This window comes from Ammodytes marinus, assembly GCF_949987685.1.
Source record: "Ammodytes marinus genome assembly, chromosome: 4".
Classification (NCBI taxonomy): domain Eukaryota; kingdom Metazoa; phylum Chordata; class Actinopteri; order Uranoscopiformes; family Ammodytidae; genus Ammodytes; species Ammodytes marinus.
In genome coordinates, this window is record NC_137233.1 from 28,435,764 (window position 1) to 28,461,133 (window position 25,370).

General features: G+C 42.9%; 1 protein-coding gene across 2 annotated transcripts in view; it reads left to right on the plus strand.

Moving 5' to 3' along the window:
- kif21b (kinesin family member 21B) overlaps window positions 1-25,370 on the plus strand; it is a gene marked incomplete at both ends in the record, with an annotated part of 57,117 nt that overhangs the window by 26,513 nt on the left and 5,234 nt on the right. The window contains 28 exons of one of the 2 annotated variants that reach the window (XM_080026381.1): window positions 491-625; window positions 1,079-1,279; window positions 1,526-1,641; window positions 2,253-2,448; window positions 3,794-3,983; window positions 4,108-4,171; window positions 4,893-5,123; window positions 6,083-6,206; window positions 6,323-6,473; window positions 7,423-7,611; window positions 7,849-8,048; window positions 8,137-8,244; window positions 9,607-9,923; window positions 10,440-10,623; window positions 10,733-10,936; window positions 11,070-11,171; window positions 11,682-11,847; window positions 12,284-12,344; window positions 12,562-12,610; window positions 13,629-13,876; window positions 14,892-14,960; window positions 15,117-15,227; window positions 19,194-19,232; window positions 21,993-22,129; window positions 23,313-23,493; window positions 23,725-23,889; window positions 24,532-24,649; window positions 24,815-24,985. In XM_080026381.1, coding sequence (XP_079882507.1) covers window positions 491-625; window positions 1,079-1,279; window positions 1,526-1,641; window positions 2,253-2,448; window positions 3,794-3,983; window positions 4,108-4,171; window positions 4,893-5,123; window positions 6,083-6,206; window positions 6,323-6,473; window positions 7,423-7,611; window positions 7,849-8,048; window positions 8,137-8,244; window positions 9,607-9,923; window positions 10,440-10,623; window positions 10,733-10,936; window positions 11,070-11,171; window positions 11,682-11,847; window positions 12,284-12,344; window positions 12,562-12,610; window positions 13,629-13,876; window positions 14,892-14,960; window positions 15,117-15,227; window positions 19,194-19,232; window positions 21,993-22,129; window positions 23,313-23,493; window positions 23,725-23,889; window positions 24,532-24,649; window positions 24,815-24,985 — 4,227 coding nt within the window. The remainder of the gene's footprint in view (window positions 1-490; window positions 626-1,078; window positions 1,280-1,525; window positions 1,642-2,252; window positions 2,449-3,793; window positions 3,984-4,107; window positions 4,172-4,892; window positions 5,124-6,082; window positions 6,207-6,322; window positions 6,474-7,422; window positions 7,612-7,848; window positions 8,049-8,136; window positions 8,245-9,606; window positions 9,924-10,439; window positions 10,624-10,732; window positions 10,937-11,069; window positions 11,172-11,681; window positions 11,848-12,283; window positions 12,345-12,561; window positions 12,611-13,628; window positions 13,877-14,891; window positions 14,961-15,116; window positions 15,228-19,193; window positions 19,233-21,992; window positions 22,130-23,312; window positions 23,494-23,724; window positions 23,890-24,531; window positions 24,650-24,814; window positions 24,986-25,370) is intronic. The other variant, XM_080026382.1, reaches the window with a different exon arrangement.

Here is a 25,370-nt window from a genome sequence, read left to right on the forward strand (position 1 = left end):
ACTTTGAATTCCCCAAAAATCAATCCCTTGCAATCCCATGGGAGGGAGGATAGACATTGTCAAAACAGTGCAAAGGAGGAGATAGAAGCTCTGTGGTGATGGAGTTTGGACAGAGACATGGAGTCAAGCTGGGAGTAAAAAGGAGAATGCATCAGTAGAGATTAGGCAGAAATAAGAGAAAGATGCACACACTCAAAGCAGAAGCGTATTGAGGCACCCAACTTTGATATCATATATCAGTTTTTACTATTTAAGTAAGGAAACCAGTTTTATTTATTTTACCAGGTTTCCAGAGGCATTAAAGGAGCCTTTGTGTAACGTTTTGAAGGCAAGCAAATGAGTGGTTTCCTACGTGTCTACTTGGCTTTCAGAAATCATGGGCGGTGATCAAACAAAATAGCATGGTGTCAACTGTTATTATTTGGTTTTGTTCGCATCTGTTTTTCATGACCATAACCAAGTGTTCTCTTGTTTTGTGTCTGCGCTGCAGCTGCTGCAGTGTCTGAAGCTGGGCGCTCTGTCCCGGACCACAGCCAGCACACAGATGAACGCCACAAGCTCCCGCTCGCACGCCATCTTCACCATCCACCTCTGTCAGATGAGAGTCTGTCCGCAGCCGCATATGGTGAGATTGGGCTTTTTTATTTTTTAGTGGAGGGGTTGAGAAATAAAAAATAAATTGAAAAGGGAAAAGCACTAATAAATTAGATTAATGTGATACTTCAGTCAGAGTAGCATTAATAGGTTATAGAATAAATAGCTAATTTAAAGGTGCTCCGAGGAACTTTCAGTTTGGTTTTAATTCTTGAACCCCCTTTAGACAAAAGCTATAGTGTTTTTACTACGCCAGTTGTAGTTCCTGGGTGAGCGTACCCATGACAAATGCATCAAGAAATACTATAAAAATAGCCTTCTTCGCACTGATGGTCTCGTTTGTTGTCATTTATGATCATCAGAGGAAAAATTAGACTGTTTCAGAAATATTTAAAAGTTCCTCGTAGCATCTTTTTAAAGTAAGACCCTCCAAGTCTTGAGCTCATTCTAAGTTGTTGTTGTTTTTTTGTCCACCTTCCCTAAGCAGAACGGAGGAGGAGAGAACGGAGAGAACAGAGAGAATGGAGAGTTGAACGGCGTGGACTCCAGCCCCATCGCACAGCCAGAGTTTGAGACGCTGATGGCCAAGTTCCACTTTGTGGACCTGGCCGGGTCTGAGAGGCTGAAACGCACTGGAGCCACAGGAGAGAGAGCCCGCGAGGGAATCTCCATTAACTGTGGACTGGTGAGACGGATAGAAAATAAAACATGTCTGTGTGAGGGTCCATATGTGGGTGTGGTGATGAGAAACATGTAGACAAAGGAAATGGCAAAGCATACATACATCAGCTCTTCCATGGTTTCTGCTTGTATTTGGGTGTAAGTAAATAATATTTTGTGCTCAAGTTCTTCGTCTTTTTGTGTGTGTGTGTGTGTGTGTGTGTGTGTGTGTGTGTGTGTGTGTGTGTGTGTGTGTGTGTGTGTATTGCAGCTGGCTCTGGGAAATGTTATCAGTGCTTTAGGAGACCAGGCTAAGAAGGGAGGGCATGTCCCTTACAGAGACTCCAAACTCACTCGTCTGCTACAGGACTCTCTAGGAGGCAACAGGTACACTGTACATACATTTTATACAACATTTTATACACATAATGATCATGCAATGATGTATAAGGTAGAAAAATATTACAACTCAAATGATTAACTAACTGGAATAATCTGAATATTACGGAATATTAAAAAGCTTGCTCCACAAAGGGAAAAGTAGTCCAATATTTAATAATGTATTAGCAACAGTTTATTGATGGAAAATGAATAGGCCACTATTGGACATTTGATTAACATTTCTGTTTTTAATTCAAAAATTTCCCCAGCACAATTGCAAAAATCTGTTCGCTCCAGCGTCTTTCTTTTTTTTGAATGGTGGATGGATAATACATTTATTTTCTGACATTTCATAAGAAAAAATTCTAATCAAGAAAATAATCATTAACTGTAGACCCAATGCTCTGGTTACGTTAATGACGGTTGTCTAAAGAAGTTCTTCCAAAGCGATCACTCGGACACAATCACAGAAGACAATTTATACATTTTATACCTGAATATCAACAAAGCTCCTGTCATCCTCATCAAAAACACCAAGGCATTTTTTCTCACAACCTCAACATTCTTCCTCTGTACATACCATTTAACCCCCTATCTATGCCTTCCTTGGTCTGCAGTCGCACGGTGATGATCGCGTGCATCAGTCCGTCCGACCGGGACTTCATGGAGACGCTGAACACGCTGAAGTACGCCAACCGAGCCCGCAACATCAAGAACAAGGTGGTGGTGAACCAGGACAAGACCAGCCAGCAAATCAGCGCCATGCGGGCAGAGATAGCCCGGCTTCAGATGGAACTGATGGAGTACAAGGCGGTGAGAGAGAGAGAGAGAGAGAGAGAGAGAGAGAGAGAGATAGAGATTGGGAAGGAAGGGGGTGGTACTTGTGATAAGGAAGCAGGCAAACCTTGTGAGGGTGTGAGGGGGAGACATGGAAGAAAGAAAAAAAAGATTTAGAAAAAAATAAAGAAAAGGAAGGAGCTCAGATATAAAGATAAGGCTGTGGGGGAAGACATGAGAAAAGGAAAAAGTGGCAGGAAGGGACGAAAAACACACACAAACACACACACACACACACACACACACACACACACACACACACACACACACACACACACACACACACACACACACACACACACACACACACACACACACACACACACACACACAGAGAGAGGACTGTTGGTATAACTAATGCAATGAGGCCTTAAGAAAGGGGTTAATGGGGTGACATGATGAATGAAATGGAGAATAGTAGCTGAGCAGAAGGAGAAGAAAAAAGACAACACTAATGGGGAGTTAAGGACAATGTGGTATAGGATAGGGCACAGTGAGAAAAGCAGGAGGCAATGCCGTGTAGCCGAAGCTGATCACTATATCGAATTAAAGATCTCTGGCTGCTGGAACACACATCCATTTATGCCTTTTTACTATAGTGCCTGAGTATGAGGAAGATTAATCGGTTGCAACGTCAGCATTTAACAAGGTGATCCAGAGATAAATTGATCCTGTCGCTGAATGCGCTCGTGCTGAGAGGCTCCGTATGTGCTCTGTGTAATGAAATTTACTTAAGGAGGACCTAATATGGAGCATTATCCCAGAATGGGGGTCGATGACACAAGAAAATGTGACAAGAATTAGGGTGGAAAAGTCTGCAAAGAGTCTTGCCTCTTTCATCAGCATTGACCTCCAGGGCTACACACAATCATTTAGCAAGGTTTGTCAAGTCTATTATCCGATTAAGGAGGGGTTACCACGGTTACTTGAGGAAAGTGAATTCTTGAATACGAAGTGTGTGTGTGTGTGTGTGTGTGTGTGTGTGTGTGTGTGTGTGTGTGTGTGTGTGTGTGTGTGTGTGTGTGTGTGTGTGTGTGTGTGTGTGTGTGTGTGTGTGTGTGTGTGTGTGTGTGTGTGTGTGTGTGTGTGTGTGTGTGTGTGTGTGTGTGTGTGCGTGCGCTAATGCTGAATCCATTGTAAATGCACTGGCTCTGTAAACTGGCATGTAGCTAGCTAAGGTGCACGCTTATTTTAAGCGCACACACAGTATGGACAGGTAGTGGATTGTGAGGAGATATTCAAAATTTGGTCGACAGGTGATAAATGCTTGTGGTGTTCAGGGTCATTGTAATTGACACTGTCTGTCTCTTTCTCCGTGCAGGGGAAGCGTGTGGCATGTGAGGACGGGTCAGACGGCTACAGCGACCTGTATACGGAGAACGCCATGCTGCAGAGAGAGAGTGACACACTGCGCCTCAGGGTGAAGGCCATGCAGGAGACCATCGACCACCTCAACACCCGCGTAACACATCTGCTCGCCAATGAAGTCAACGCACTGCTGACCAAGTCAAGTACGGCAGGGAGATGTCCCAATACTTTGAATGTTCAAAACAATGCATGAACTGTGTCTTTTCAGTTTACCTCATTCAATATGTGTTTTTTTGATCTGAGCCTCCTTGTACCCTTGACCTGTAGGTGAGGGCAATGAGGAGATTGGAGCTTTGATCCAGAACTACATCCGAGAAGTTGAAGAACTCAGGTAAGAGCTCCAGACCTTCTAGGATGCCTTCATTTACCGCCATTGAACAGAAACCTCACTAATATCATCAAACATGAAACTTGGGCAGCACAACATTGACAAACGTAGCTGAAAGCCAGCTGCTGGTTAGCTAAGCTTAGCATAAAGATTTGAAGCAAGTGGAAACAGCTAGCCTGGCCTCTGTTTGTAGGTCTAAGTATTTCCCAAAATTGAATGCGTTTGTGTTTAGTTGAATTTTCTGTACTTCCACTTTAACATTATAATTTTTCTGCTGCAAGGTCTACCTTTTATATGGAAAATCATGTAAGATTAGCTAAACAGCAGTTATGTGACAATTACTGGTAATGGGTTATGCTTGGTATAGAAGTATATAATAGTATTTCATAGTCAAATATAGCTCAGGTAGTCATGACGTTAGTGAACTGACTCAGTAATGTCAGTTACACAGAATATATATCTTTTTAAGTTTGCTAAAGTTAGCTTAAAAAAGCTATGCTACTGGTCCTACCAGACCAAGCAAGGCTGCAGCCGGGTTTTTTTCCCCTTTCAAAAGTGACTGGGAAATCTGAAAAAAAACGGCAGCTTTGATTAGCTCATTTGAATGCTGTTTTTCTAATTTCACTCTCCCTTTCTAAAAAAAAAAAAACAACCAGACAAAAAATTCTACGAATGAAGATATCTCATTGGTCTTTTTCTGTCTCTGTCTCCCTCCCCTTGTCAGATCCAAGCTGCTGGAGAGCGAGGCCATGAACGAGTCGTTGCGTCGGCAGTCGGCCCGTCTCTCCTCGCGCTCTGCCTTCCCTCCCTCCTCCCTCAGCCCGGTGCCTGGCCACCCAATGGGCTCCTCTCCTGCTCCTCTCTCCATGGAGGCCGAGATGACTGACGTGTTGCGCCGCGCCAAGATGGACATCGAGAGGCTGAAGAAGAAGGAGAGGAGGCAGAGGAGGATGAGGTGAGGAAGGGCAAAGACACTTAGATGAGATCTTACAACATTATTTACATGCTGCTGATTCCCCAAAACATAATACAGTATCAATACAAATCAGAACATAAGTCACCATAAGATCCAGGAAATCTCTCATGGACCCTTATATATACAAACATCTCAGCTTGGTCTTACATTTCTCATTGCTCCCTCTGTAAAGCCCTAGTCAATTAATTTTTAAAAGCCAATAGAGCATGGGTAACGTATTGTTCATGCCCATACACTCTCTCTTCTCTCCACTAGCTTAAGAGCCACACTGCAAGTCGATTAGGGCTTTGGGACGGCCAGCTTCTGAAAAGGGTTTGGGATGCAGCCAGAGCAGAGTTGTAACTCTGGCTTGGACTCAAAAAGGTCTAATTCAGTCGGCCAGTGGGTCATGGGAGTGACGAGCACACAGCCTGTGAGAGGCTAATTGAGGTCTAATGGGCTAGACATGGAGGTGGATGGGATTTTAGAGATGGGATGGGTGGTTGTAAAAGAAGGAGCGAAAGGGGAGAATGAAATTGGCACTAAAACGTAAAGCGCTAAAAGGGTATGATGAGAGGGAGATGAGCTGAAGAAGACTTTGCTAATGACTTCGGAGTTTGATTTTTTTTTGCCATGAGTGCATCCCTTGGCAGCGCTCCCAAAGCCTTCTTCGTGGTGAGGAGTGGTTGACATAGTATTTACATGGAGTGTTTGTAATAGACAAAAAGCACATACTGTACATACACGTACACAAACGCATAATACTACGAGTAATGCAAGGCAAGGCAAGTTTATTCATATAGCACAGTTCAGACACAAGGCTGTTCAAAGTGCTTTACAGGGGCATAAAATACATCAAAATCAGAATATGTTATGTCCTCTACTAAGTATATGTAAAATATCAGTCTTTATATGTGTCTTTTTGTGACTCCATCATGTGTTTTTTTACCTTAACGTAGTCCGGATTTGGAGAAAGGTCTCAAGAAACGAGTGAAACTGCACACTCTGGAGAACGGAGACAACGGGCAGAGTCGTCAAAACGGACAGAACGGAGAGATCGATTCGGACGACAATTACGCCGAGGTAACTAAGGCTCCCACGTGTGTCTGCACAGCACTCGGCAAGGATTTCAAAAAATAAAAACAAGCAGAACAAAATGTCTGATATATCTGTGTATTATTTTATTTTTTTGCGTGTAGGACATCATGTCTCCGCTGCAGGAGGAGAGTGGTTGTGATGAAGACGAAGGGGAGGATGAGGAAGAGGGCAGAGAGGAGGAGGAGGAGTTTGATGAGGAGTTTGACAGTGACGAGAGCCTGGTGGATTCAGACTCGGACTCTGATGAGAAAGGTACCTCGCCTACTCCACTGCTAAAACAACCTTTGTGTCCCTGTGTGTTCAGTCAATGTGTCTGTCCACTACTGAAATATCTCAACAACCATTGAATGGATTGCCATGGAATTTCCCCGCAGATGTTTATGATACCGAGAGGATGAATCCCAATGACTGTGGTGATCCTTTGACCTATTTTATTTGTATTAATTAATACAGGCAGGCAAGACATACACTGAGCACATACAGCAAGACATACTAGACAATGTGCGAAATAAAATACAAAATAAATACAAATTATAGTTATAGATAAAGAAAATCTAATTAGAAGGATCGCTTGAATAATTATACAGAAAAAATAGTAAAAATATTTTGATAGACGGTGCCATATCATATACATAGTAGAGTAGTTTAGAGTTTTAGTCCCACCCTTCATAAGAGCAAACCTTTTCCCATTTCATATTGTGTTGTGCTACTTTATAATGGATCCTTTGACTTTTCCTGTAGTGCCACCTGCTGGTAAAAGCTTTGACTTACCCAGTGAAATGTCTCAACATCTAGCAGACGCATTGGGAGAAGATTCCTGACCTTTTCTCTAGCGCCATCATCTGGTCTTAATGGCAGTTGTCATTTCTGACAATATACTTGGATAACATTCATTTCCCCATCAGCCTTAATAGTACTTTGTTGTTAGTATTATTGCTCTGCCAAAGTGCAACCTCATAGAGCTGCTAGCGTGGTTATCCCTGCATTCCAAATCGCATACTCCTTCTTTTTTCTATTTCTACATACTACATCTGACCATAATAATAATACTTTTTAAACATACTAAATCTGAGCACAATAATTGGGACATCCTAAATCTTTTTTTCTACCATACTTAAATAGCTGAAAGTATGGCTATTGGAACGCAGCAGCCCCAGTCATGTTCTACTTTACCTACATCTCGCTTTTGTAACACCTACAGCCAACTTCCAGGCGGACCTGGCCGATCTGACGTGCGAGATCGAGATCAAGCAGAAGCTGATAGACGAGCTGGAGAACAGCCAGCGACGGCTGCTGATGCTCAAGCTGCAGTACGAGGCGAAGCTCATTCTGCTGCAGAACAAGATCCGAGACACTCAGCTGGAGAGGGACCGCGTGCTGCAGAACCTCAGTGAGTTTACTAGGCATCGTGGGATTTGTAGTTCACACATTTAGATTTGACCTCATCGAGTTCATTAATAAGTAGGGGGTTTATTACATGGATAAAAGCCATTTGACTTGAGATGAATATTCAAATTTTTGGAGGTGGCCCTTAACACAATATACACTGAAAATAGAAAACACACAAAATACATACACAAAGCATCCTCAGAAAAAGGTCATTAACACCCTCGTATGGCTTCGGCAGTGTCCATGGAGAACTTCACAGAGGAGAAAGCCGCCCGGGTGAAGCAGGACTACGAGAAACGTCTGAAGGAGATGAACCGAGACCTGCTGAAGCTACAGGCAGCGCAGAAGGAGCACGCGCGTCTCCTCAAGAACCAGGGGAGGTACGAACGGGAGCTGAAGAAGCTCCAGATAGAGGTCAACGACATGAAGAAAGCCAAGGTAAGGGGAAAGAGATAGTTCTAGAGTAGGGAAACGTGGTCCAGCTTAGGGCCTGTCATGGAGTCATGACCTCTGTGCTGTTCTCCAGGTGACACTGATGAAGCAGATGAAGGAGGAGCAGCAGCGGAGGAGGATGGTGGAGGCCAAGAGGAACCGTGAGATCGCCCAGCTCAAGAAGGAACAGAGACGACAAGAGGTATGAGGTTTTGATTTGGCAAAAATCCTCCCTGTGAACTAAAGTTAATACGACTATGGTCAGAAAAATCTTTACTAATTGCTCTGATATTTCAGCTGCCTTTAAACGTCTCAAGCAGAAATAGAATTATTGAGAAAGTGGGAGAGCTAGGTGAGACAGTATGAGTAACAGAGCCTGTTTAATCTAGTTAAAGCTGTTGTCAACAGGCTCCAAAATCCGGATTTAACAACTGTATTTAAGGAATGATTCACGCTGGTGAGTTGGCGTGGCCTCCATCTGTTTGTCTACATGGCAAATTGAAAACCTGATTCATGCATAATGTACGAAAAAGTGCACTCATTGCATTTATTATGTATTAATGCCCATCTTTATTTGTTTTCACTGTAGGAGGGGACTTGTAAATAAACATGGAAAATGTACACTGTCATACCATAGACCTCATTTGTAATCCTGTTACTTAGGGGTTCAGTTAGGGTTATATTTAAAAGTGAGGTCAGCGATTCTGGAGAATTATTGTATTCCAATCACTTTTTTTCAAAATGAGTGAATATATTCTCACGATCCCCTACATGTTCATACTGTGTGCACAGTGTTAATCCACAACCTAGGCTCTAGTAGCTATGGTGGACTCCTTTGTTTACATACCTTTTGAATACATAACAGTTAACAGAGCCTAGGCTTGATATTAAAGCTGGGGTGGAGGATTTGGGGAGACAATGGCAGTTGGGATAGAGATTCAAATCCAAATACCTCAACCGCTCCACTTGTTCTCTTTGGTCCCTCCCCGACACACTCTACACCAACAAAGTCGTGCCAAAGTGAATGGACAGTCCCAACAGCCAATACGAACAGAGAATCGGAGCCTCGCTCTGATTGGTCAAAGTGTACAGCTCATGTTAACTTTGACCAATCAGAAATTACATACCCCAGCTTTAACACCAGTCATTTTTTTCAGTGCACAGAGCGTTATATTCACTGATTTTGACTAAATTAAATTTGACAACAGGCGTTCTCCAGAATGGCTAACTTCACCTTTTAAAGGTGCACTATCTAACTTTTGGTGTGTCAGAGAGTGAACATTTTCAAAGATACATTCTCATAACTGAATAAACAAACTTTTCTCACTGGAAGTCTCTAAGTGTTCTAGTCCTACATTTAGTGCCAGGTGCCTCACATACATTTATTTTTGATTTAGATAATAGAATCGTTCTATACAAATAATTACACGTTGAGAAAATGTGTTTTGTAAACCAACTGCAGGCTCTGAAAACGCAAACAAGTCCCCCCTCATCCGAAACTGCATAGGGCATCTTTTAGGCTAAACATATTAACGTAGTGTTTCTCTCCCCTCTCTTCTATCAGTACCAGATCCGAGCGCTGGAGTCCCAGAAGCGGCAGCAGGAGCTGGTGTTGCGTAGGAAGACCCAGGAGGTGACGGCCCTGCGGCGCATGGCCAAGCCCATGTCGGACCGCGTGGCCGGCCGCGTCGCCCGCTGGAACAACGCCACCTCGGTCACAGACTCCGGGGCAGAGCTGTCGGCCAGCACCACGGCCAGCGGCTCTGAACCAGAGACGGGGAGGAGCGTGAGCGGCCTGGTCAGACAGTGGAACAACAAAAACAACGTGTTTGGATACCTGGGAGAGAGCGAAGGGAGCATGGATGGAACCAGGGTCATTAGGTAAGAGATTATGGGTAACGCCTTGTGCCTTTTCAACAGGATGACATTGATACTTTTAAAATAACAATGGATCAAACAAAGTGAGAACAATGGGTCAATGTGAATGGATGGTCCTTCAAGGTAAACGTACCTAGAGAGAATTATCACCCGAATCTCCCTTAAACTTGACGGAGCTTTATAGTTTCAGCTCATTGTTTAGCCCTTGGGCTTTTGGTGCAGTCTCACAGCTCTTAAATGGTTGTTTATGGGTGCGCTAGGGCATCTGTTTCCACTGAAAAAAAGCTCTAAAAGCCCTACTGTTTACTACCTGCTCAGCACCAAAAAGCAGACAGACACAGTGAGTAACTAGCTGGTGAACATATGGGAGCATTTAGCAGCTGAAGAGATGGATATTTTCCTCATGTGGCCACATACACAAACCCCTAATGAAGGATAATGTTACTCCATAATGACTGGATGGGTTAATATGTTACGGTTACGGTTACTAACACCTCTCCTCTCCTCGTCCCTTCCTAGCAACAGGAAGAAGTTGCAGCGTAAGCCGGCAGGCCTGGGCAACACCGGAGTGGCAGGCAGAACCAGCAGTTTCTCCAAGTCAGCCCGTCAGAAGTGGCAAGCCCTCGAGCGTCGCATTATGGACATAGTGATGCAGAGAATGACAATCGCTAACGTGGAAGCAGACATGGATCGCCTTATCAAAGTAGGAGTGGCAGCCAATTTTTTTGACATTTTTGAGATTATGTTTTGTAAATTTAGCCCTGACTTTTTTTTTTTCTTTTTTTCTTCGCTCTGTGTGTTTGTCGAGTCAGAAGCGAGAGGAGCTGACGGTTCATCAGGAATCGCTCTCACACAAGAGGGAGGTACTAATGGCGGAGGGGGAGGGGCCAGAAGCAGAGGACCGCCTCCTTCAAGAAATTGGCGAGGAGGTTGAGGTGCTGAACGCCAATATAGACTACATCAATGACAGCCTGTCTGACTGCCAGGCTACCATTGTACAGATTGAAGAGACCAAGGTATGAACAGACAGACAGACAGACAGACAGACAGACAGACAGACACACACACACACACCCCAATGCTTGCTTCCCTGCAGTCAGAAGTGACAGTCGGTCTGTAGTAACGCCTAGGATTGTGTTTTTGCTACAGGATGAGCTGGACTCGGTGGACACGTCAGTGGTGATCAGCTCCTGCTCTCTGGCTGAAGCGCGCCACCTGCTGGACCACTTCCTCAAGGCTTCCATAGACAAAGTGAGTCACAATACAGGGCCTCTAAACCATGAAAAGGTCCATTGGTGGCTTTTGTAGGTGTAGAAAAATTCAGTCTATAAGTGTTAAAACTACTCAAATAATTACTCTTGGAGGTGTTTAACCTGTCAAAACCATTGCAGAAAAAATGCACAAAAGTCCATTTCATTCATCATTTCAAGTTTATGTAAAATAATATTATTCTACCAGCAAAAAATGTGATCATATCATTTATATTTTTATTGATGTCACAAAATGTCCTGGACTTACTAATGAAAGTGAGTGAAGTGCAGCTGCTGTTAAATAAAGGTTGCAGTGCCATCTATTGGCATCTAGTTGTACTGCCAAATGTAATCATGGGTGTATGTCTTGTAAACAGATCCAAAATTAGATATTATTTCATAGACAATAGTCGTTCTGTTAATACTCACATGCCAGTAATACCTGGTGTTTGTGTGTGTGTGTGTGTGTGTGTGTGTGTGAATCCTGCTCATTGTGTCCCTGTGTGTGCAGAGTTTACAGGTGGCTCAGAAGGAGACTCAGATCAGACTGCTGGAGGGTCAGCTGAGACAGGCCGACGTGATTGGCTCGTCCCACAATCACATCATCCTGGATGCTCTGCGGGAAAAGGCCGAATACATCCCAGGCCTCCAGGCTCTCATCCACAATGTGCAGCAGGGTAAAGTGGAGCTTTGTTTTGGTTTGGTTTGTGTTTTCACCTCTGTGTAAGAATTTCTACACTATAATGCTACGTGCTAAAACCTCTCTGTCGACATGTTAGCTTCATTGTGGTATAACATCATATATAGAGTTTAAAAGGCTGTTGTTATTGTGCTTAACTATAATGCATTTCAGTAAACCACACAGTACGCCTCTAAGTACCGTACCAAATAAAGTTGTGTTTTACATTACATTTTAGAATATCTCGGTTGACTAGTAAGTTCCCTTTTTTTTCCATTCGTGCCATCTTTTTATTAACGTGAATATAACAAAATTGTAAAGGCAGTGGAAGATTTGGTAGTGGAGTAGGTTGTGGCACACTGAAAAGTACTAAGTGGCAGTGTATGTGCAGTATGCTAGGGGGCTGAAAAGTCTTACGTTTTATTTGCTTCCAGAAAACGGTTACGCAAGCACCGACGAGGAGCCTTCTGAATTCAGCCAAGCCTCCGACAGCAGGTGAGACTTAAGTCTGCACGCCCACACAACATTCTCCATGCACCAACTTCCTCCTCTTAAATGGATTTTCTTTTTTTAAATGTGTACTACAATCTGCTATAGTTGGAATAATTGTAAGAAAACAGTGTTTCTTTACCGTTAAAAACTTGCATATAAAGAAGATGTAGGCCTACTCCATGTCTCATTTGTCCCTTGTTTCTTAACTCTCATTTTGCAGTGTGACTCAAATGAAAGAATCCAACAGCCAAGATGACTTCCATATAAAGGTACAGCTGAAATGTGTTGTTGAAATGCTAAGTTGTTATTTAGCTGTGTTTTAAAGATGTTTTTTTTTTCAAACAAGATGTTTACACTTTACTTCCATATTTTTCTCTATATATATTTTTATATTTTTGTGTCAGCACTCGGAAAAAAAGAGGTGGGCTGCGTTCCAATACCCATACTATCTACTATTTAGTATTGTAGAAAAACGTTGTAGGATGGCCCTATTTTGGGCGATTCTGACCCACTATCCAGTACGCACCAGAAGTGATGTCTCATCGCCGGAGCCTCCATATGAAAACAAACAGGGATGCGACGGATATAGAAGCAAGAGGCAAGATCAAGGCGCAATGTTAATAAATACGTAAAAGTATGTCCCAAGTGTTTTGCCTACTGCATCCTAACTGGATTCTTTTTATGGTCAGATGTAGTATGTAGAATAGAAAAAAGAAAGCGTATGCGATTTAGTATGCAGGGGTTTTGTCTGTTAGTTGACGTTAATATGTTTGCTGACGTGATTGTGACCCTTGCACTCTATTTAGCACAGATGCCACAGTCTGTGTCAGAGCAGCTGTCATTCTTGTTTGGAACCATGAGGGGGCAGTATGAGCATACACTTAAAACATGCTTCCTCTTCCTCTAGCCTGGTTCAATATTCAGAGAATGAACTCCTGATTTGACACCAATTCCTCTTATTCACTTACAAATATGCCCTCTGTTCTTTATTGCTTTTTTTCGTTATGTTTTTCCCCTACCAAGTCTTTGTTCGACCCAACAATAGCAGCTTTCTAGTTTCTAGCACGCTTTTTTCTTACTTCTTTCATTCTCTCTACTCGCTGCTATGTGACGTTTTTAGGCTCTATGTTAATTTCCTCTTGTGCCCTGATTCAAATCCATCATTATCTTCATTATATGTCCCAGTTGTTTCCTTATCCCAAATGTGCCCCTTCTTTCTCACTTCATTCTCCCCTCTATGGTCCTCTGTAACACAAACTTTGCACATTCTCCCCCCCCCCCCACCAGATAGAGCCTCGTCTCTCTGCTCAGATGAAGGCGGTGTCTGCAGAGTATCTTGGTCCCACTCTGGACCCCTCTTCGGCGGGCAGCAAGCAGCAGTACATCACCAAGTCTCTGGCCTCACTCACGGACATCCAGGAGGATGGCCTGTGCCTAGGGACAGCCAGCCTGGGCCTCAGTGTGGCCCTGAGAGACACCTACCACAGGGACCGGGCCTCACGCACCAACAGCTTACCTATCAGGGGACACACCTTGTAAGTCAATGATGTCAATTTGGGCAAGGCCATGTCCTGTAAATGTCACCAGGAAAAGAGGGAATTATGGATTTGTTATCCTTTAGCCATGTTGAATTATATTATAACACCTCACAAGCAATAATGACGGCAGCGTTTTCTGATGGAGGAGCATTGTATTTTACACCCTCTATAGCAGGGGTTACCAACTTTTTTTGTTGCCCAGCAGTGTGTCAGATAAGCTCAAGTCGGCCCAACACAACAATAATTTTCACATTACTTTTAGCCACATGCTGTATGTAAACCCTCTATCAATACTACTTTGTTACTATTTCCCCATCACTTTCAGCTAACTATTTCAACAATTTGACAATTACTATTAGCTAACAGGTTAGACTTGCTCCCTTAAGCACTTTGAATCGCAACGTATACAGAGTTTCCTTCGCCAAAGTGCCCTTGAGCAGGATGAATAGCCCAGTCATTGAGTGAATAGAATAATTTGAAAGGGAGCATTTTTTATATTTATATATATATATATATATATATATATATATATATATATATTAGATACTTAGTTACATAAAGAAGCTGGACAGAAATAGAGAGAGATAGTTGCATGACCGTAACTAAACACACTGTGTAGGTTATCAAAAATATAACAAAAAGAGAAAACAACATCTCATAACAGAGACAAAGTTGTCTATTTCCTACTGCACATTTCATGAGCAGACAACCACTGGAAACTCGTTGAAGGTCTTGAATGTTTATGTTATAAAACCGCTACGGGGAAGGGAATCAATATCATTTGCATCAGCCCTCCGGGATGAGAAGCCTGGTTGATATTTAATAGAAATGAGTCTGCCAGTTGCCGTTATTCTATTAGAAATGATGTTAAACTGCATAAAACCCTTCGCTCATTAAAGACTCCCAACTGTTTACACAGGCGTGTATCATATTTTGCACTCCCATGAAAGCTTTGCTAAGTTTGTGTATGTGTGTGTGCTTGTGCGTGTGCTTGTGTGCGTGTGTGTCTCAGTCCCAGGCAATCTCGGGGTTATGACACCTCCCCTATAACGAGGAGGAAATCTTACGACCGCACATACAGGTACATGCACAGCGGTGCTCTAATTCCATGCTATTTTGTTGGCGAATCAATAAAAAATGTTTTACTGTGTTAAATGTTTTGAACCCCTTCCCTCTTAACGCTTTTTGTCCTTTCCTATCCTAACCCTTTCTCATCCCCCTCCTGGCCATTTATCAGGCCCACTGACGGCTACACACCACCCTCCTCCCCGCCTCTGAGGACCAGGAACGACCGCAACGTCTTCTCAAGGCTCACCAGCAACCAAACCCAAGGTTCTGCTCTAGACAAGTGGGTACACCTCATATGCGCGCACACACACACACACCACACATACACACAAACACACACGCACACACACACACACACACACACACACACACACACACACACACACACACACACACACACACACACACACACACACACACACACACACACACACACACACACACACACACACACACACACACACACACACACACACACACACACACACAGGATACATATACATGCAGAGGCTCACACAGGCCTTTTTGTCCTCACATTCATCTGATCAATTTAGTCTCACCTTGATCCGTTCCTTCTCTACCATGGTTCAATGTCTTCTCCTGGCCCTTAAGATAGGCTGAGGGTCAAGTCTTTTGAGAGGAAAAGAACAGCTTTTGTCTGCAGTGTTGTAAATGTGCCTCCCATGGGTGTGCTATTCTGACTGCATTTAGTCTTCAGATGAAAACCACACTGAAGACCCTTTTTATCTGGCATTATTGCAGTTTCCCTGGGGGGTGGGGCAAATGGTGAAAACCTTCACTGATCAAGGTGTTAATTTAGCTCAAGAGGCATCTAAAAGATCTGATCATCCAAACCACATTCACAGGCTGCATTTCGCAAACACTTATCAACACAAAAGCAAGGTGTTACTGCAGTTTGTGTGCAGCCCCATTTATAAGACTTACCAGGAAACCGATGCAAATCAGGACTGATGCAACACAGATTGTTACATCCCTTTTTGTAGAAACGCTCTGTCTGGCAGTTGTGGTTGGGGAGGACTAAAGCAGGACGTGGTACCATGATGTGTGTGTTTTTTAGATGAAGCGTTGTGAGTGACGATGATTTACAGGAGCAGCTCCGCAATTAATCTTTTCTCAAATTCTCCTGCTTGGTTGACACTCTGTCACAGGGAATTTGTTTCAAATTTTTTGGGGGGGGCATGTAGTTAGCTGTAGTGTGGAATTGGCATTTTTATTTCTAAATGTTTGTTTTCATGCTCAGAGGTGAAAGACTGATTGATATACGCCCCCGACGCATAATGTGTGTGTAGTCCAGCTCTTGTAAAAATGAGATGCATGTTAATGTCAGCTGTGAAGGGGGGCCAAGTCTGGAATGAGCAGCCACACTTTTCCCCCTGCTTCCTGCGCACAATCAATTCCAGCTCTCCACTTTGACAAATGCCAGCAGTTAATTTCCGTCAGCGTTGGACTCTGCCCCGGACTTGTTTGTTTTATAATCTTCATTAATCCGGAACATTTCTCTGCTTTATTGACCCCTAATTGTTAGCGAGGTTTGCTGTGTGAAAAGATTTAGGGTGTCGTATTTGCGTGTGTGTTCTGTTTGTGTGATTATTGGTGTGTCGGAGCCTGTGGGTTCTCATTATCTGGAGCAAGGGGTAGGTAAATGATACGACTGCTCGTCTTCTTTCCCTGCTGCTGTTTTTATTGGTAGCCATGTTGAATAGGCTCAGGGTAAGGGTGTCACAATACAGGTATTTGTACCGAACCGCAGAGGCCGTACCGTACCGAACTGCACCGTACCGCAATAAGTATTTGTGGCGTGAATAGCGTCATGATGGCGTAAATATGCAAAATGTATAAGCTTGTTTTTATTGAGTAGCGGAACTTTTATTTGAGAAGTATTTTTTTATTGGAGACTGCTGTTATTTTGCAGCAGTATTTTCTTTTCTATACTGAAAATTACCTATAGGCTGCAATTGTAGTTAATTCTCCACGCAGTTTTTTTTTTTTTTTTTGCAATTTTCCTCTTAACTAAGAACCGTACCATACAGAACCGAACCGTGACTTTTGTGTACCGTTACACCCCTAGCTCAGGGTGACAGTGTGGGAGGATATTTATGTCTCTGGTCGTGTGTGTAGTTCCCATGGGAGAAGCCTTCCCCTATAGAGCATTATACATAGGAATTACATTTTTTTTTATCTGTTGTTGAGTGGAGCATTCGCATTCTTGCAATGCGATGGAAGGTGTTAACATCATTTTGTCATTTGCACTCTCGTTTAAAATGAGGTGTGGGTGGCGTTAATGTTTTGTTTACCAAGCTAAATGTTTTTCCAACATTTTAAACCCTCATTTTCAGTTTGTATGGTTTCATTGTCCTGACATTACTCACACTGACCTAACTGTGACACTGAATTCATCCTCACAAGCGTACGTACATGCAAATCAAAATGAAGCTTATTTGAGACGAAATCATTAGAAAAGCTAATACGAATCATCTGTGGGATATCTTTGTAATTTGGTGTCAAATGAGAAGCTGTCTGCTGTGCAAATAAATGAAGATAGTGATGTTTTCAAGTACATCTCTGCGAGTTAAAAAAATAAACTATTAAAATGCAATAACACGTTTTGGTGATTGTGACTATGGATGCAGTCTGCTTCTGTTTTTCAACTGATCCTTTTCTTTTGTTATGCTGGATGAATCCCAGATCCTTTTCTTTGCATAATTCGCATCCTCCAAAAACAATGCATTTAAAAAAGGATTTTGTGGTGGGATTTTGAGGCGAATAGTACCATATATATGCTAATAGCCACGGGTGTGAAAGGCAATAAATACCAAGAAATGGCATTTCTGTCACCTTTTAATACTTGCTCCCTCCAGGCATATCCAGAACCTCTTTGTTGGATTATTTCATGCTCATAAGTATAAAGGACAGGCTCTCATGGTGATGAACCTCAGGCTATGAAATATTTACAATACAATAACACTTTTATTGCACTTTTACACTCATACCAGTGGTACCATTGGTGTGGTCTGGAATATTTTTTTCTTTCCTCCATAGCTTTGAGTGGGCTCCCCTGTGGTTTGATTGACAGCCTTATCCTCCATTCTGGATTTTCCCTCCTGTTAACCCTGTTTGAGTTCCCCTATGTTCTTGTCCGTACTAACTCCCCTAATATGGCTGAAAAGAGTAGACGTGGGAGTGGACACTGGCATCAGGGTCACACATTGAGGATAAGAACAAAAAAAAAGGGTTAGAAATTGTAACATGTAGTTATCTGACCTCTGTGTATGACTATACTGGCATCAGTGTTCCCTCCAGTTTTTTCTTTCAGTTACTTTTTTCTGCCTTGTTGGCGTTAATAGTTTCACCTTTCTGGGGGAAAAAAGAGTATTCACTTTTTTTCGGAGAGATCTTTGAAAAGATTGACACCACTCATGTATGCTATTTACGCTAATTATGAAGCTACAGCTAACTTAGCTTAGCATGTAGGACTAGAAATAAGGAAAAGCAGCTAACCCAGTTTTGTCCAAAGTTGACGTAAACCACCTATCAGCACCACTAAAGCTCACTGATTAACAAGAATTTCTTTGGTTTATCGGTTAACAATTGTGTAAAATGACAGGTTGTGGTTTTAGCTCATCACATTGTCGTGTGTACAATTGTAAATTGGTGAGCTTTTTTGTCACCTTTGGTCCAATCCAGGCCAGGTTTCAACCCGTTTCCATTAGTCATGCTAAGATAAGCTAACGGGCCGACGTAAGAGTGGTGTCAATTTTCTCTTCTTACTCGTGAAGAAAGGAATAATAGCGTTTCCCAAAATGTCAAACTATTTCTTTAAACCTTTTTAATGTTGGCCCTCACACTGATATGAGTGAAAAGTCAACTAAACCAACTATTGCTTAGTGTGGGTGTACCTCCAGTAAACATGGTTAACCAAGGAAAACATCTGCAGACAGTCAGGTCAAGGAATACAGCCTGCACAGTGGTTATCTTTGGGGGAGATAAAAAAATAAATAATCCCAAACGAACTACCTGATAATCACTGGACAAGCTCTATTGTTTGACTGAACTGTCCTGCCAGTTTGCTCACTGCCTTGTATCTAAAAACCCGTCCTTCAGTCACTTCTCCCTTTTAACCCTTTGCCAGTAACCCTTCTGTCTTTCCTTAGCGTTAACCCTTTCCTCTTCCCGCCCTATATCCCCCCTCCCTCCTCTCCTCTCCTGCTTCCTCTTCTGCCTCCAGGTCGGATGACAGCGACTCCTCGCTCTCCGAGGTGCTCAGGTAGAGGAACTGTCTTTATGTCTCTCTCTTGTTCTTCCCATTTTTTTGCCTGTGAACTCACCTGGCGTCATCTCGTCTCCACCAGTAGTCAGTCAAGTGCCTCTCTCCTCCACCCTCCCTTTCCCCCCTCCCCACTCACTCTGTGGGTGAGGTCGTTGTGGTGCATGTTTTAACCACATGCGGTTAACTGCTTGACCCGCCGGCTTCGCCCACCCGTGTGATGTCTGTGTTTCTCTGTGGTGTTGCTTGCGCCCCCACCAGTGCCTGAATGAACCATACCACTTTTCTACAGGCTGCAAGGGGGCGGGGGGGTGGAGGATTTCAAAATGTGCAAATATTATATCGAGAAACTTAAGTAACCACCTGACATTTTGATAAACCACTTGTGAGACAAGCATGATCACTAACTTCTTAGATATGTCATGGATTGGTTTCCAGTGAAGACTGCTGTATGGATAGAGATACATGTCCTTAAAGAAAATGGAATAGAATGACGTGACGTAACTATGATTTAAAAAATAATAATCTCCCCTTACTGACAATCCTTTCTATTTCTTTCTTTATCACGCACACACCCATTCAAATGGATGCACCTCTCAATACCTCTCTTCTCTATGTGTTTCTGTGTACTGCAGAGAGAGCACATGCTGATCTAACTCCCATGTTTTCATTAGTCCACTGGTCTCATGGTGCTTGGCCCTGCAACATCCATTAGCAGCCTTTATATAGTGCATGACAGCACACTATGATATCTTCAGCTGATAGACTGGGAACACTCTCTGCCATTTGGATCAGAGCCATGTTGTTAAAATAAAATAGAGTGCTGCATTAAGCAATAGTATACCATATGCAGGATGTTCTCATAGAGAACTTTTAACCACAAAGAAGGTATCCAGAATAATAATGCAACATAATGGTTTCCAGGCAGGTAAACAAGGCCGCTTTGTTAAGTGGAGTGGCTCCAAGTATTAAGGTTTGGGTTATAATACCTTTGCTTTTCTAACCAATGAGGATGGAAGTTCAGACTTTACTCCCACAACATGATAGGGTTAACAGCCTTCAGAGTGAGAAGGTTCATTCAAATGAAACTGCACCTCAAATTGTTATCCTATTGTTTTATTTTTTGAATCATCTTTCCTTTTATCCAACATTTATTAAAAAGATCATTTTAATAGAAGTAATTATAAAATGAGAAGGTGGAACACATTGTATGTAATGCTGTGAACACTCTATACAGCGGCCATCATAGCAAGGTATAGCTTCTGCAGAGGAATAGAAGCTGATTATCTGGCTTATTACATCTCTCCACTCACCCACATGTCCCACCACGTACCCTATTTTTCCTGTGCCCCCTGGAAGGCGATTGGCTGTGGAGGTGCTCAACTGAGAATCAGCCCCCACGTGATAGGCGGGGGAAATGGATGCTGCATGACTTCTCAGGACGTTGTGCTGTTTACATTTTTGAGTTGCAGGCTTCTGTGTGGTCTGTTTTCCAGGCTATTGATGAGAATTGTTTTTTGAGCTTCTTCTGTGCAAGTCGGTTCCCTATTGCCTTTCACGAGTCTTGGCAGAAATGCATGCAATCATCATTATTTTAATTTTTTTCGCTGGCTGATGATTGACAGTTTTTGAGTTTGTTTGGCATTTTTATGCACTGCAAAAAAAAAAAGATTCACTGAAAGCGTGGTTTAGTGTTTAATTTTTGATTTTGACGTGTGTACTTGTGGAGGTGTTCTCACGCTGGGAAGTATAGCAGACGTGCAGGCACAGAGGAGGAGCATGTGGCCATCTTTGACAAGTTTCAGGCACACCCTTCTGTATTCCGCTAACTCGGTCTGTTGAGAAACCAACCTGTCCCGAGTCGTGTGTGTGTGTGTGTGTATTCACAGATTCCCTCCTACCCCCTTCACATCATCATGCCTTCCCACACTGCTTTGCTCTCTATCCCACTCTCTCTCTCTCTCTCTCACACACACATATTCACACTCACACTATGCACCACTGGTGTTATTAGGAAGCCCACCAGGGACCAATTTTCCCACATTCCTCCTGCTTTTTCTCACCCTGTGCCATGCTCTGTCTCACTCTGCTGACTGCTCTCCAGGCACTCTGGGACTCTGGCCTGTCAGTGGGACACAGAGAGAGGGGGGGATTGAACAGAGGTTAAGCTGGAGAGATTCCACATGGTTTAAAAGATGCTGTGTATGTGAGAGAGGAGATATAAATACAGCTTGAATTGAAAAGCTGCTCTAACTGTTGCAGTGCCTTAATTGGGCTCCTCCACAACAAAAAGGAGGGAGAGGGCGGGGGAGCAGGTGGGATCAGAAAACCAACAGGAAGTGTGTGTGTGTGTGTGTGTGTGTGTGTGTGTGTGTGTGTGTGTGTGTGTGTGTGTGTGTGTGTGTGTGTGTGTGTGTGTGTGTGTGTGTGTGTGTGTGTGTGTGTGTGTGTGTGTGTGTGTGTGTGTGTGTGTGTGTGTGTGTGTGTGTGTGTGTGTGTGTGTCTTTGTGTTTGTGTGTTGCGATTGCTAATGTGCATCATTTATTTTAGGAGAGTGAGGTTGGTATGAGGTATGAGGTTTTGTATTGTGTCTGTTTCAATGAAAGTAGCATATTTTTGTGTTTCTGTGAGCATGTTTGTGATCAGCCTGCTTTTTTTTAAAAAAAGTGCACACATCTGTAGAAATCTAAAAAAGAAATCAGCCCGTCTGATTTATATTGAAGAGGCTGTGACCGTGTACGTGTGTTGTGTGATCCTTAGGGGTGTGATCAATCCCATCGGGGGTGTGAAGGGGGGGCGGACGGCTCCCCTGCAGAGTGTCTCTGTAGCAGAGGGCCATTCCAAGCCGGTCCTGTGTGTGGACGCTACAGATGAGCTGCTATTTACTGGATCCAAAGGTACACATGCCAATAACTGTACTCTAAAGTGCTTAATGTAAAGTTCCATTTCACTTTATGGCCATAATGGCTTCTGCTTTTAATAATTTATAGTATATATACTCTATAGCATTACGTATGTAATTTATAAAAGCTTGTGTACATTTTTTAGGTCAAACTAAATAACATGATGACTTGCTCTATTTCCAAGAGTGAGATACATATGCTTGACACCACTCCACACACCTCTGTCAAATATGTAGATGGTATTGAGAGGTGCTTAGCTTAGCATAGAGACAGGAGACGGGGGAAACAAAGGTAACAGTACAGTTTGTCACGTTTAGAAAGACAATTATAATGTGCTCATTTAGAGAGCTTAAGAGGTATGCAGGCAGACACTTTTTTACCTTTCAGAACCAGACCAGCTGTTGCCTGTCTTTATGCTAAGTTGAACTAACTGGATTAAGTTGAACTAACTGGATACTGAACGCATCTTCATTATTTTAGCGTACAGGCATGATAGTAGTAGCCTATTGATCTTCTCTTCTTGGAAGAATGAAAATAAGTACGTTTACCAAAAAGGACCAACTATTCCTCCAACCTGTACACAGCAATCTAAAAGTTGAGCTTAAATAGATGTAGATGTGGATATATTAGATATTTCATTTTCCTTTATTTATTCTCGAAAGATCAATTGAGGGTTACCCTCTTTTACAATGACGTCGAGACAAATTACAGATACACAATATACAATTAGAATACACAACAAGCTTACAAAGAGACAACAACAATTAAAACATTCAGATCAATTGAATAAAGCAGAACAATAGCCTAATTAAAACAGTTACAAGTGGAGTGGGGCTGATTCAAAATAATAACTTTAAATTGGTTAACAGTTACGAGTGTATTTATTTTAATTTGATGTTGTAGGCTGTTCCAGGAGTCAGTTAAATAGATATATAGATATATAAACATATAAACTATATATATGACATGATTTTTAAAGCCAACTGGAGCCAGGCTAGTTGTTTTCGCCTATTTCCAGGTTTTAAACTATTCTAGATCTAAATTATTCCTTTAGAAATTGGTTTTATACATGTATCAAATTGAGATTAATGACAACAAGGCATGTACTAAATAACCCAAATTGTGCTTTTGGTTGTGCACAGTATTTGAACTCCCCCTTCTCTCCTCTTCCTTCCAGATCGTACCTGTAAGATGTGGAACCTGGTGACAGGCCAGGAGATCGTCACCCTGAAAGGCCACCCCAACAACGTGGTGTCCGTCAAATATTGTCCTTCGTCTTGTCTGGTCTTCTCTGTCTCCACCTCTTACATCAAGGTGTGGGACATCCGTGACTCTGCCAAGTGTGTCCGCACGCTTACGTAAGTTTCCTCTCTAAGTATATTTTTATATAATGGATGTCCATTTTTTTCTGTTCAGCGGTGTGATATCAGTCGCAGAAAAGTGACAAATGAACAAAGACGTATTTGATGTAGATGTCATCTAGAGGTAAATGACAACTGACAAAATGGTCCTTGTTTCTCCCATTTATTTCTCTTCCTCGTGTTCCTCCATTTTATCCCCCCCCCCCCTCCCAACCAAAACACACACAGTTCATCGGGCCAGGTGGTCTCAGGCGATGTGTGTGCGGGCACCACCACCCGCACAATAACCTTTGCACAGGGTGAGTGTCAGATCAACCAGATCGCCCTCAACCCGTCGGGCTCTGTGCTCTACGCCGCTACTGGAAACATTGTTCGCATGTGGGACCTCAACAGGTACGTTTGGCACATTCTTCCATATATTCACCTAACTACTCATCCAATCACCCACGATGACACATAATGGTGTCTGAATGAAGAGATTTAAAATGGCTGTCAGAGGAAAAAGCGTACAGCAACTTTGCACTCATGCTATTAGTTGTGTGCTTGAACATGTTTTTCTCTCTTTTTTATTTTTACGAGCCACCCATTATGATCCTATTTTAATGGTTCTTGAGAAAAACAGGATGGACCAGACAGTGTGCTGAGGGGCTCAGACCTTTTTAAATGATGCATAACAACCCCCAGAAATGAAAAATGAATGTATTTACCATTTCTTCAGTTTCGTCTCTGCCTATGGCATTGCTCTGTCTCCGCAGTTTTACCCTTGAGACAGAAAGTGATTGAACTCAGTGAAAACTCAGTGGCACCTTGGTAATCAAATTGTAAAAGTAATGTATATCTCCTCCTTTGTGTGTGTGTGTGTGTGTGTGTGTGTGTGTGTGTGTGTGTGTGTGTGTGTGTGTGTGTGTGTGTGTGTGTGTGTGTGTGTGTGTGTGTGTGTGTGTGTGTGTGTGTGTGTGTGTGTGTGTGTGTGTGTGTGTGTGTGTGTGTGTGTGTGTGTGTGTGTGTGTGTGTGTGTGTGTGTGTTGAGTATAGGTTGCAAGCGATGGGTAAGCTGACGGGCCACATCGGCTCTGTCATGTGTCTGACGGTGGGACAGTCTCTGATGGGAAAAGACCAAGTGATCACTGGCTCCAAAGACCATTATGTCAAGGTTTGCCTCTCTTTCTCTCTCTCTCTCATTTACTCACACACGCACACACACACACACACACACACACACACACACACACACACACACACACACACACACATACACCTGAGTGACACAGATGCAGACACATATCTTACAGTCTCCTGCTTCCTCTTCTCTCCTCAGGTATTTGACGTGACAGAGGGGACTCTGGGTAATGTAGGCCCAGCTCATAACTTTGAGCCGCCCCATTACGACGGCATCGAGTGTTTGGCTGTACAGGGAGATATGCTGTTCAGCGGGTCCAGAGACAACGGCATCAAAAAATGGGATCTGGAGCAGCAGGAGCTCACTCAGGTGTGTGTGTGTGTCTGTGTGTGTCTGTGTGTGTCTGTGTGTCTGCATGTAAAGTGTGTGTGTTTCTTTTATACGATTTGCTTTATTGATGGAGGGCAGAGTCAAGGCCTATTTCAAATATGAGCTGTATGTTTTCTATGCTACTCAGTATGTGAGGTCAGCAGGGTAGAGTTAAAGCCACTACGAGTAAGTCGGCACGTTGGCGACACCTTTGAACAAAAGCGGTAGTATTATTACGACGCCAGCTGTCGTGAAGCTGTTTTCTAGCTCGTGCAGGGCGTTCAGATTCAAATAATCAGGAAGCAATATGGTGCGTGTCCGTGTGTTGAAAGCAAAGTGTGAGGGCACCGGACTCTTTTCGGCTCCGTGAGTCTATGGGTGACAC